Genomic DNA, 12,061 nt, shown 5'->3' with positions numbered 1-12,061 from the left:
ATCCCGAAGGAATTCCTGAAGGAATCCCGAAGGAATTCCTGAAGGAATCCCGAAGGAATTCCTGAAGGAATCCCGAAGCAATTCCTGGAGGAATCCCGAAGGAATTCCTGGAGGAATCCCGAAGGAGTTCCTGGAGGAATCCCGAAGGAATTCCTGGAGGAATTCCACGAGGAATTGCTAAAAGAATTTCTGGAAGAATCCTTGGAGGAATCTCAGGAGGAATTCCTGGAAGAATCTAAGGAGGAATTCCTGGAGGAATCTCAGGGGGAATTCATGGAGGAATTTCAAAAGGAATTCCTGGAGGAATCTTAGGAGGAATATCTGGAGGAATCTCAGGAGGAATTCCTGGAGGAATCTCAGGAGGAATTTCTGGAGGAATCTTAGGGGGAATTCCTGGAGGGATTCCTGGAGGAATCTCAGGAGGAATTCCTGGAGGAATCTCAGGAAGAACTCCTGGAGGAATCTCATGAGGAACTCCTGGAGGAATCTCAGGAGGAACTCCTGGAGGAATCTTAGGAGGAATTCTTGGAGGAATCTCAGGAGGAATTCCTGGAGGAATCCCAGGAGAAATTCCTGGAGGAATCTCAGGAAGATCTCCTGGAGGAATCTCATGAGGAACTCCTGGAGGAATCTCAGGAGGAACTCCTGGAGGAATCTGAGGAGGAATTCCTGGATGAATCCCGGAGAAATTCCTGGAGGAATCCTGCAAGAATACAAAAATATAAAAACGTCTAGTTTGCTTATTGTCTTAGCGGTAGATTTCCTTGGTGCTCAGCCAACGGAGGACGTAAAACGAGGTTAAAGTGTATTACAGCACAATCCATGGACCCCTCATCCTCTAGGGTTTCTTACAGATAGTCTTCCAGAAATTCCTTTAGAAATTGCTCCAGGGATTTCTTGGGAAATTCCTTAGGGGTTCCTTAAAAAATACGCGAGGGATTCTTTTTGAAAATCTTCCATGGGTTTCTTCTTACATTCCTCCAAGAGTTTCTGATGAAATTCCTACAGAGCTTTTCTTTTAAATTCTACTAGAGATTCCGCCGAAAGTTTCTTCAAGAATTCCTTAAGAAAACCTGCTATAGATTTGTTCGATTATTTTTTCTTGAACTTCATTATTGTTTAAAAATCTACCACGAAATTATTCAGCATCTTCTAAGAGTTCTTTAAGAAATTCTTCCAGGAACTTCTATAGAATTTCTTCTTGGAGTTTCTTCTGAAATTCTTTCATAGATTCTATCATATGAGTTTCTTAAGATTTTTTTTCAGAGATTCTTTAGAAGATTCCTTAAAAAGTTCTTCCACAGATTCTTCAAGAAAACCCTCCAAGGATTCTATCATAAAATCTTTTAGTGACTCCTGTAGATTTTTTTCCGGGAGTTCTTCAGAAATTACACCAGAGATCTTCAAGAACTCCTCACATTGCAGTAGTGATTATTCCGCCCTTCATCACATCTTACTCATCGAAGGTAATTTCAAACAACTTACCAGAACCGTGTGCATATCCACACCGTACATGTCCAGCCATTTGACCTTGTTGAGAAAGCTGGTTTCGGCCTGGGCCGGCGTCAGGCCGTTGCACTTCCGGTACTCCTCCAGTATCGACAGTTCCAGCTCTTCGGTTTGGTTCGGCACGAATCGAAACTCGGACACGGTGACGGCCGAGTGGACCGTCTCGTCAAAGTCACCCAGTTCAGCTGAATCAACAAAATAGTATGGTTAGAGCTCATCAGAAATTCAATGTGATATGCTCAACTTACATTGTAGGGCTAAGGCAGCCAGTTCGGCTGCCTGTGGGTCCGGGCACTCCAACCGGCCCTCGAGGAGATCCTGCTTCAGCTGGAGAAAGAACTGATACCTTGTGAGCTCCTCCCGGAGCGTGTTCGGTTCGGAGGAGTAGAACTTCACCTTTAGCCGAAGGGTATAGGGAGGACCGACTGTAACATAAGAGATCATCGATTAATGAATAGGATTCAGCCGAGGTAGCAGTACAGAGAATAACTGGTTTTATTAAGGTGGTAAGATAGTTTTGTCGAAGCATTACCTATTATAATATGTTGTATGACAGCTTTCTTCAAGTATGAATAAATTTTCCAGAAGATTATCAAATTATCGACAAGATTACCATAAGTCTGAACACTCTCGAGTAACACTAGTAAGTCTTGCTTGAGTGCAAACAAACTTAAGACGGTTTTAATGTAACGTTGATCAAAATAAAACGGTTATACATTAAACATTTCTTGAAACTCGGAGTTTTGAGATGGTGTAGTTTAATTTTATCTGTCGTGAAAGTGTTTGAGTTGAAGAACTATCCAAGAGCCTCATAAAACCAGTTTTTTGTAATGTCATCTAGTTTGAACAATCACTTACTTTTGACTTGTTTTTTGATCGCCTTCGTCGGGTCCAGCCAGTGTTTGACATTGTTGGCATCGGTGTACTGCAGCCCAAAGTAATCCTTCTCGATCAGGTCCAGCGAATAGAAAACTTGCTCGTACAAATCACTCGCCAGGGCTTTTTTCTGCAACGGACAAACAGAGAGAAAGAGAAAAAGAACGGAATTATTACAACAAGTCAGACGACAATAGGTCACGTTCAGTGTACACTGAGAGAAATGTTCATGTTTAATTCACTGTGAAACCCCTATAATTTCATACAGTCTACAAGAATTTGGAGAGAAATTTATCAGACGATCGCTTTAAAAGAAACACATAACTTATACCTGTGAAAAAGACACAAGAAAAAATCTCCATATCATTTCCGGTAAATTTCAAGTATGAGATTTTCTCAGTGTAAACACAAAATCGATCGGGGGTGGACGAGCAAAGCCGGGTCGATGTTCCCATAAGATCCCATAAGTAGACCACGCCGGGCCGGGCCAGGCCAGGCCGGACCGCGCCGTGCGCTAACAAAAGTAGCGAGCCATCGAGAGCGAAGTATCGTGCATGCAAATGACAGGCTTTATTGGTTTCCGCAGTTGGCCTCCTCGAGCCTGTCTGTCTCTCTAGTAGTAGTGTCTATAGCAGTCAGCTCAGCGGTGATAATGGAGAGAGTGCAGTTCGCTGTTTCACAATCGTCTTTTGCCAGCCGCATGAAAGGGCGATCGTGCGCAGCAAAAAAAAAAACGAAGTAAGGGAAGTAAGCGCGCAAAATATCACCTCGGGACATGCAATTCGCCGCGCTTTACCTATTCGCTGAATGTTTATACCTAGAGATCCAAGCAGGCCCAGGCGCTTGCATTCGATCGCTCGGTCATTTGAATGGGGAGCAACGTGCTGAGAAGGGGCGTCGTCTACTTTGATACTTCAAACTTCTTTTTCGCGAGCTGCTTAGCGGCTTCAAGAAGGGGTCTCAAGACCCAAAGGGATGACCAAAGTAGGCATTTGACCGATTTGTCGACGTCTCATATTCCAAAGATATAAATTTGTTTGTGTGGATCTTGGTCTAAAAGTATTGCACTCTAGTAAACTTCAACACTTTGGACCCCCAGTAATCGAAAATCTCAACTGAATTTCGGTTGGAGAAACTCTTCTGGGACTGACACGGTAACCTGGTGCAGTTGTAGAAGAAATACTGGGACAAAGCGTTACGGAGAATTTAATGTGAATTAAATGTAGGTCCACGGAGGATATACTGGAAAAAATCAGTTTCCGAAAACATGACGAAAAAGTTAAAAAATATACCGATTCATGATATCATGACTACAAGTCATTATGTCATGACAATAACGACGAAGGTCATACATATTTTACAATTTTCATAAAAAACAAGTCATTGTTACCAAAGACGTCACGACAAACCTTTTCTTGTTTACTTATACGAAACATTATGATGCTGAATCATAGAACAATGCCGCTGAGCCATAAAACTGCAAAACAACGGCAAGAAGGAATGCAACAAAACAAAACAAAGGAGTGCGAGCTTTGCACTTTTTACACAAACCTGCAAAACCATATGATTTTTCATTGAAGTGAGCATCTTTTGCAGCAAAAGGATAGGGATTCTATTTTGCATGCAGAATTGAAATGTCCCAGAAAAGATATTATTCTATTAACTATGCTGGCGCCTAATTCAAATCATTAATCTGAGGATCAAAAATCCTTTCGCACCATTCAACATAAATTATGCTGCCGGATCAAAAAGTAATATTAACTACTATCAAAAAGTAATTTTAACTAGAAGCAGTTACGGTACAAAATAGTTAATTTAGTTTCACATTTGTAGCTAGTTTCCACTTGATTGAAAGCGATTTTCAAATATCATAAATGAGGCTTAAGATTTCCTAAATCATGTTTCCGGAGTACATGCGGTATGATATTATGACTTTTTTGTCGATGAATCCAAAATCAAAAACGAAAAATACGAGTTCCATTAATAAGGCCTATAATTTTTCGTCATGATCTTAGAGTACATGCGGCATGATTTCATAACAATATGAAAAACGTAGCGTCGAACACAGTAAAACCGCTTAGCACTAAAATTTGTAAGCCCTACTCATAAGTGCATAATTTCCAGACCACACAAAAATGTGTTACAGTTACACATTCTCAAAAACAGCTCGTACACTCGTCTAAATGCGAAATGTCGATATTTTTTTTTGTTTTCCAAGGTCACTAGTAAACCTAGCTAGATTGCTGTACAAAAATGTTTGCGAATTTAACGATTTTGCGGACACAGGAGCTGATTTTGTGAATGTGCAAGGGTTACACATTTTTGGTGTAGTCTGGAAATTATGCACTTTAGTGCTGAGCGGCGTTAGCGTGAAGCTTTGTTAAGGCAAAACTCGTCATGATATCATGCCGATTTTTATGGTGCATTTCTATAACATGAATCTTTACTTTACTTCGCAGAAGATCCTCTTGAAATGCTTCCAGGAGCTCCACCGGGAAATCCATCAGGAGTTTATCGGGGATTTTCTAGAAGTTTCATTGAGATGTTCATTATAAGATCTACCAGAAACCCGTCCATCCAAGGTTCATCCACGAGTTCCATCCTGGGTTTCATTTTGAGATTCCACGAGGAGCTTTTGGGCTCTCTCTCCAGGAGTTTCAACTGAGATTTCTTCCGGGATTCCTCCAGAAATTCCTTATAGGATTCCTTTAAAAGCTTGTCCGGAAGCTTCTTCCAAATATCCTACAGGAATTCCTATCGAGATTTTTTTGGGTATCTTTCTACGGTTCTGTCAAATATTCATTCCGAAATTCCCGCAGAAATTCATACTTCCTGGAGTTCATTCTGGGATTTCTCCAGAAATTCATTTAGGCATGCTTTTCTTCAGGAATTTCATCCGAGATTAGATTCCTACATTATTTCTTTCAGGAACTCCTTTAAAGGCTCGTACAGGCAGTGTTGAAAAAAACTCAAATTCTCAAATCTCATGGTTGAGTTGTTTCACATGCGATTCTTGTCTCGCCAAACTCACCGCCGAAAAAATCATGCATGAGTTGACTCACGATTTCACTCAATGCTATATTTCTTGGTGTTCTTATTATTTACATCAAAGTTTTTAGGTTAATATGATAGAACAGAAGCAAACCTAGCGTACAATAACATTGAATGTCGTTCAAATTGATTTGGATTCGTTTTACAAGCAAACGAGATTTCGGCGCTTGACTCGTGAGAGCGAGATTTTGCATGAATATCTCGCGCGTGAGAAAATGATTCAGAATCGCGTGCGAGTTTCCTCACGCAGGAGCGGTTCATGAGTGTGCTTTGAGTGTGATTTTACCAACACTGGCTTCTGTAGGAATCTCGGAATCATAGAGAAATCCTGGATGGAATCTCTGCAAGAACCTCATAAGGAGTTGCTGGAGTAATCCTGGAGAGAACTCCTGGAAAAAAATCCCAGACAGAACTTCTGAACAAATACTGAATAAACTGGATACGTATCTGGAGAGAACACGAAGTGAGTTTCTGGAGAAATTAAAAAAAAACGCATTCCTAGCGGGATCCCAGTAGGAGTTCTTGGTTAAACTCAGTAGTAAACCCTGAAAGAATCCTAGAAGAAACTTAGGCCAGAATCGTAGAAGGAGGAATTCTTAACACGAGGCATTTCGGAAGACACTCCTGGACAAATCTTAGAATGAGTTTCTGGAGAAATTCCAGAATGCACACCTGGATAAGTTTAGGAAGGAATTTCTGGAATAATCCCGGAAGGAATTCCTGGGAGAGTCCTGGAATGAATATCAAGAAATGTCTGAAGAATCCCGGAAGGAGTATCTAGAATAATCTCAGAATGAACCTCTGAAGAACGAAATTCCATTTGAAATTACTGGAGGGAAGTCGGAGGAAACTCCTACTGGAATCTTAGAAGAAAACCCTGCAAGAAACCCAGAAAAGACTCCAAGAAGAACCCTTGAATAATCTCTTGGGAGAACATTAGAAGCAAATTCTGAAAGAATCTTAGAGGGATCTCCTGGAGGATGGCAGTCACTGTAGAAAGATTTTGTCAGGAATCGGTCCATAATGCTCTTGAGAGGTTATTTTTGAACACGAAACTGGGCTTAAAGGATAAATCTACCGAACAATTTGACCGAGGATGACATCTTTCTAGTTCTAGGTTTTAAGCTTGAGTTAGTTCTCATCCTGCAGAACAACTGCAGCAAAGAAATCGTGCCTCTGATAGAGATTCCGAAAGTACCCGTTGAACAAAATTTGGTACTAGAGACATAAGGCACCTACGCCCGCCAAAAACTGCTTTGGAAACTTTTATAGTGATTACTCTAGAAAATTAACCTGGCACTCCCTCCAGAGATTCATTCCAAAAGGGGTTTCATAAAAAATACCAACAGAGATTCCTGCATGAGCTTTTTGAGTACTTTTCTAAGAAATTTTTCAAGTATTCCTTAGAAATTTGCCTCAAGATTCCTCCCAGGATTGTTTTTAGAATTTTCAGAGATGTCGTTAACAAAGGTTTTTTAATAGTTTATCTACAATTTTCTTCGGTAATTCTCTAGGATATTCCATGCCGAACTCCATGGAATTTAGCAGTAATTATTTATAGCAATCTCCTAACCCTCTAATGGATAACTTATATAAACTGTTAACATCTCCAGATCCAGTGATCTTTCCAATCTTCACGTCTAGCTTCTGATGGTACTGTGATGCAATCCCTTCGGCTGACAAGTGTTGGATATAAGAACGTATTGCTCTGTAGTTTCATGAACTCGTGACGCTGAATAATCGCACCCAGATTTTTGCGACTTAATTCTTCACTAAATCTCTGTCAAAAAGTCTTTAAAGAATCCCGAAAACAATTTCTTTGAAAGGAAATTTCCTATGGAATAAATCTTTAGAAAATGTTCAATGATATTCTGGTATCCTACAAATAAATGCCTGGAGCAAATTTCCAAAAGAATTTTTAAAGGAATTCTCATGAGAATCTCTGGAGCTATTCCCCAAAGAATGCCTGCAGAAATTCATCAGGAATTCCTGGGGAAATTTCTCAAGGAATTTTCGAAGATTTTCCAGGGAATACCTGGAGAAATTTCTAATAGAATCTATGGAATTTCTAGAAGAATTCTCCAATGAATCCTTGCAGAAGTTCCCCAAGGATTTCTTTAAAGAAATTCACGAAGGTCCTTGGCGAAATTATCATTTAAATGCTTTATGAATATTCCAATAGAATCTTTAGATGAAGTCCTAAAGGAATCTTTGGAAGCATTCTACTGCAAAAAATCATTGAAAAATTCCCCACAGAAGCTTATGAAGGAATGTGTACATCACTTATTGAAGACATGTTCGTTGAAATACGTTAAGAAATATCCGATGGAATCTCTGGACGAAGTCCCAAGAAAACCCGGGATAAACTTTCCTTCCAATGAATCCCTTGATAAACACGAGGAATCCTGATAGCAATCCCAAAAAAAATGCTGAAGAAATTCCCCAAGAAATTAAGGTAAATTTCAGATGGAATCTCTAATGAACATTTTAAATATTTTCGGGATTCCTAGAATAATGTCTGGAATTCCGAATAAATGCATGGAGGAATTTCCCAAGGAAACCTTGATAGATAGTCAGATGGAGTCTTTTGCGACTCCACTACAGGCTACAGGCGATTCGTGAACTAGTATGCGTGTTAGACAAACGTCAAACCGCAATCCATCATGGCTGACAGTGTCTCGCACGGTTCAACTAATACATAGGTGACAGCAGTGTTGGTAAACGCACACTCAAAGCTCACTTATGAACCGCTCCTGCGTGAGCAAATTCGCGCGCGATTCTGAATCATTTTTCATGCGTGAGATTTTCTTGCGAAATCTCGCTCACATTAGCCGAGCGCCGAAATCTCGTTCGCCTGTAAAACGATTGTCCCTACTAACCTCACCAGCGCATCTATAGTTCACTATTCCAAGCCTAACATGGATTATATTACATATTGCGATATTCATCCGAAATAGGAGAATCACCCGAGCAAAGGAAAATATCAAAATAATAACAACGGAATCACAAAACCTGTTTTTATATCTCGGCTTGTTATTATTAACTTATTAAGTCATCACCGTTCCATAACATGTTCTGTTGGGCAATCTTATTTTGTTATGATCGTGCTCTTGGTATATTTTCTTTAAATTACATTTCAGTAACATGTTTTGTTGTAGCACAACTTCAGTTATTATTGTGTCATTGAGAGTAGTACAAATATTTGATCATTAATATTACAACATAACTAGCTTTGCAATCAAAACTACACCATTCGAGATTTTCGTTGTTCTCAGCATTCCGTGAGGAACTGTAAGAGAAAATATTATTTTGTCATCAGTTCCTCTTCTTACTCACATTACGTTACAGTGCCAACTTATCAGTCTTTTGTTTTATTAGCACTTTGAAAAGTATACCTGTTTTTTGACCCAGTTTCAGTTGGGTATGAATACGAAAATAGAGAGTGTAATAGAGTGTTAGCCATTTTATGAAACATTCTGGATCAACTGGTGGAATTCAACGACGAACAACATATTTTCGACAAAAATGTAAAAAATAAGTCATCAAGAACTCCATTGATTATTATTAGACATTTTATTTTTATTGATTTCACTGCATCGAGCCCACTTAAATTAACTAGGATAAATGTACAGTCATTGCACAATTATGGGTCACACACAATTATTAGTCACTTTTCACTTTAATAGATAAATACTAATTAATTGCAAGCTTTTGTTAGCTAATAATATTTTTCATACATAAGTTGATTTGTTTTGTGTCACTATACGTATCGCACACGGGCTAATACATCAAAAAATACAGTTTTTCAATATTTTTTTGTTCGGCACAAAACTAGCTGTCAAAGTAACGCTTCGATTGTGAACAACGGACAGTGCGTGCGCTGCTTTCGTAAGCTCTGTAAAAGCGAGATTTAGTGATTTTCATGTGCGAAATGGTATCGTCACCAGAACAAAGGTATAATTTATGTTCTAAATGTAGAAATTCATGTGACTGCAGCTAATTAAAGCTTATTTCAGGCAAAATTTAAGTGACTCATTATTGTGCCAAGGAACACCGAAAATCACACAATTATGGGTCACTTTTTGTGCATCATAATATTGACAGTTCTGCGCACATGGGCATTGCATACTTTTAGGCGTTTATCGGTGGTTGTGTTAGAGAATTTGTCACAATTTTGAAAAATTGATTTCAAATCGTGAAAACACGCTTCGTTAAGAGGTTTGAGACCAGTTTTGGATTCTGCTATAGTTGATCTATCGAGAATATGTGATCATGCATTGAAAAAATAGACAAAACATTATTGTTGAGCCGATTTCTCTTGAGTGACCCATAATAGGCAGCAAATTGACCCATAATTGTTACACAGCCAATTTTGACCCATTATTGTGGTTTTCATTATTCACCAACATTTTAGTAATTTTCACCGCCTTAAGTGAATTTTACAAGCATATTTTTATTTAAAACAATAAAAAGGGGTTTCAAAGAAGAGAATATAAAATAAAAATAATGAAAGTGTTGTTTTTATATGAAAAACGATTCATATTATGAAATGGTTGTTCCTTGAGTGACCCATAATTGTGCAATGAGTGTATCAATCAATGAGGTAATAATGTAAATTAATCTTATATTAGGGACAATGGAAATTCGCGGCAAAATTTCTTAAATTTCACGGGCCGCTTTTGTGAATTTCGCGGCGATTTCGCGGCCCCATATTTTTAACCGTTTCGTTAAAGAAAACTGCAATTTCGCATGACAAATGGATAATTTATTTGATTTTGTGAGGCGTAATCATTACTTCTTTGAAAAACTAACAAATTTGATGAAAACCAGATGAATCCAGATAGAAATATATACTGAAAATGCCGTAAACTTTTATTGTGCGGATACAGAATCATGATGAACGTTACATTGTAGAAAGTTATCAACTATTTATGTTTTAAAATTTGAAATTGATGGAAGTTTGTGGGGTATTTTCGTAATTTCATAAAATTTCGCGGCATATCGCGGGATTTCCTAAATTTCGCGGCGGTAACCCAATTTCGCGGATTTCGCGGCTTCCGCGAAATCGCGAATTTCCATTGTCCCTACTTATATACAAAGAACCACCTAATAAAGGGTTTCAAAACGACGGTAGTTTTTCATCGTAAGTTGTTTGTAAAATAAACGAGAACTATTGTTTCTCTCTGTTTTCGATAAGAAATCGCTTGCGACAACAATAGCGTCCCAATTATGAATGAAACATTTAACAATAGATCCTATTGTTGCGTATCCCATTGATATGCATATGGGGCTTTGGAGGAGTTCCTCTCCACAACAGAAAAAAAGCTAATTTTGTTTTCAGATTGTTATCAATAACGTATTCATATCAAAATTTGTTATTGAAATATTTTTAAAATTCGCTGTTATTAAGTTGTTATGGAAACTAACAAAACATGTTATTAAACAGGTTTTCCAGGGACATTTTTTTGTTATAATATTTGTTATTTTGCCGCTTATGACAGACAAGTTTATAACAGGATATGTTATGTAAATAACATGAAATAACTCATTCCACTACTCAGTTATTTTTCCAAAATAACACATTTTATTATGCTGTTGCTATTCCCTTCTGCTCGGGCATAGGAGCCTAGTGGTTAAGGCTATGGATCGCCAATGCGGAGACGGTGGGTTCGATTCCCGTTCCGGTCGGGAAAAAAATCTCGGCTCCGTGGGCATAGTTGTTTCACTGTACTTGCCAGTGCCACACAATGTACAAATTCATGCAATGGCAGGCGAAGAAAGCCATTCAATTAATAACTGTGGAAGTGCTCTTAGAACAACAAAGTTGTAGAGAGGCAGGCCAAGTTCCAATGCGAACGTCGAGTCATTAAGAAGAAGAAGAAGAACTAACAAAAACCAGGGGACTGTTATGGTTTTCTTGTTTTCTTACCCAGCATTAAAACTATACTGTTGTATTGAAAGATAGGTTGTCAGCTTGAGCCGTACGCTTGAGCCGCAATTATGTTGGCTACGAAAACATTGTTTTGGTGGGATAGGGATGCCACTTCATTGACAAAAACAAGTTTGATTCTGTTCGATTGAAACTCACGAGAGTTTGCAAGTTTTACAGAACTTCAGGTAGACGTTCATTCGGTGCAGGAAAAATCGTTGAGTGAAACAGTTATCGCACCGCTATCTGTCAAAACAAAATGTTTCTCGCACGCACTATTGTTGCATTTGCTGATTTTTGCAGCAATTACAGTTCTTCGACATTTGTCAATTGCTTTTCTTATTCTTCAGCGCTTAACCTAAGTTACAGCTCTATTGCCCACTAGGGCACAACGCGTGCGATTTACAATTAACAGCTGCACTTACACTTTGTAAGGCGCCAAAATGTATTCTGTTATTGCGATTTTCGACTGTGAAGATTACTTTGAACGAGCTTTGATCTGCAGTATTAATAAATTGGCCTACGAATTTCGTGTCCAACGTGTCGATCACAATTTGGATCTTCATCAGCGATAAATTCTTTATCCCTGATGAAGATCCAAATTGGGATCGAAACGTCGAAAATACATTCGTGAGCCAATTTATTAAAATTGCAAGCCAGACCACAGTTGCCCATAATTTGGTATACGTGGTTCAT

General features: G+C 38.7%; 1 protein-coding gene across 1 annotated transcript in view; it reads right to left on the bottom strand.

The window, feature by feature from the left end:
* The window catches only part of LOC109404007 (band 4.1-like protein 4B), a 143,504-nt gene that overhangs the window by 32,805 nt on the left and 98,638 nt on the right, over positions 1 to 12,061 (bottom strand). The window contains exons 3-5 of the mRNA XM_062847422.1: positions 2,368 to 2,515; positions 1,758 to 1,934; positions 1,486 to 1,694 (exon numbers count right to left, since the gene is read on the bottom strand). Of these exons, the coding sequence (XP_062703406.1) occupies positions 1,486 to 1,694; positions 1,758 to 1,934; positions 2,368 to 2,515 (534 nt within the window). The remainder of the gene's footprint in view (positions 1 to 1,485; positions 1,695 to 1,757; positions 1,935 to 2,367; positions 2,516 to 12,061) is intronic.

The sequence above is a fragment of the Aedes albopictus genome, chromosome 1 (assembly GCF_035046485.1).
Source record: "Aedes albopictus strain Foshan chromosome 1, AalbF5, whole genome shotgun sequence".
Lineage (NCBI taxonomy): Eukaryota > Metazoa > Arthropoda > Insecta > Diptera > Culicidae > Aedes > Aedes albopictus.
This window is presented reverse-complemented; position numbering and strand designations above follow the sequence as displayed.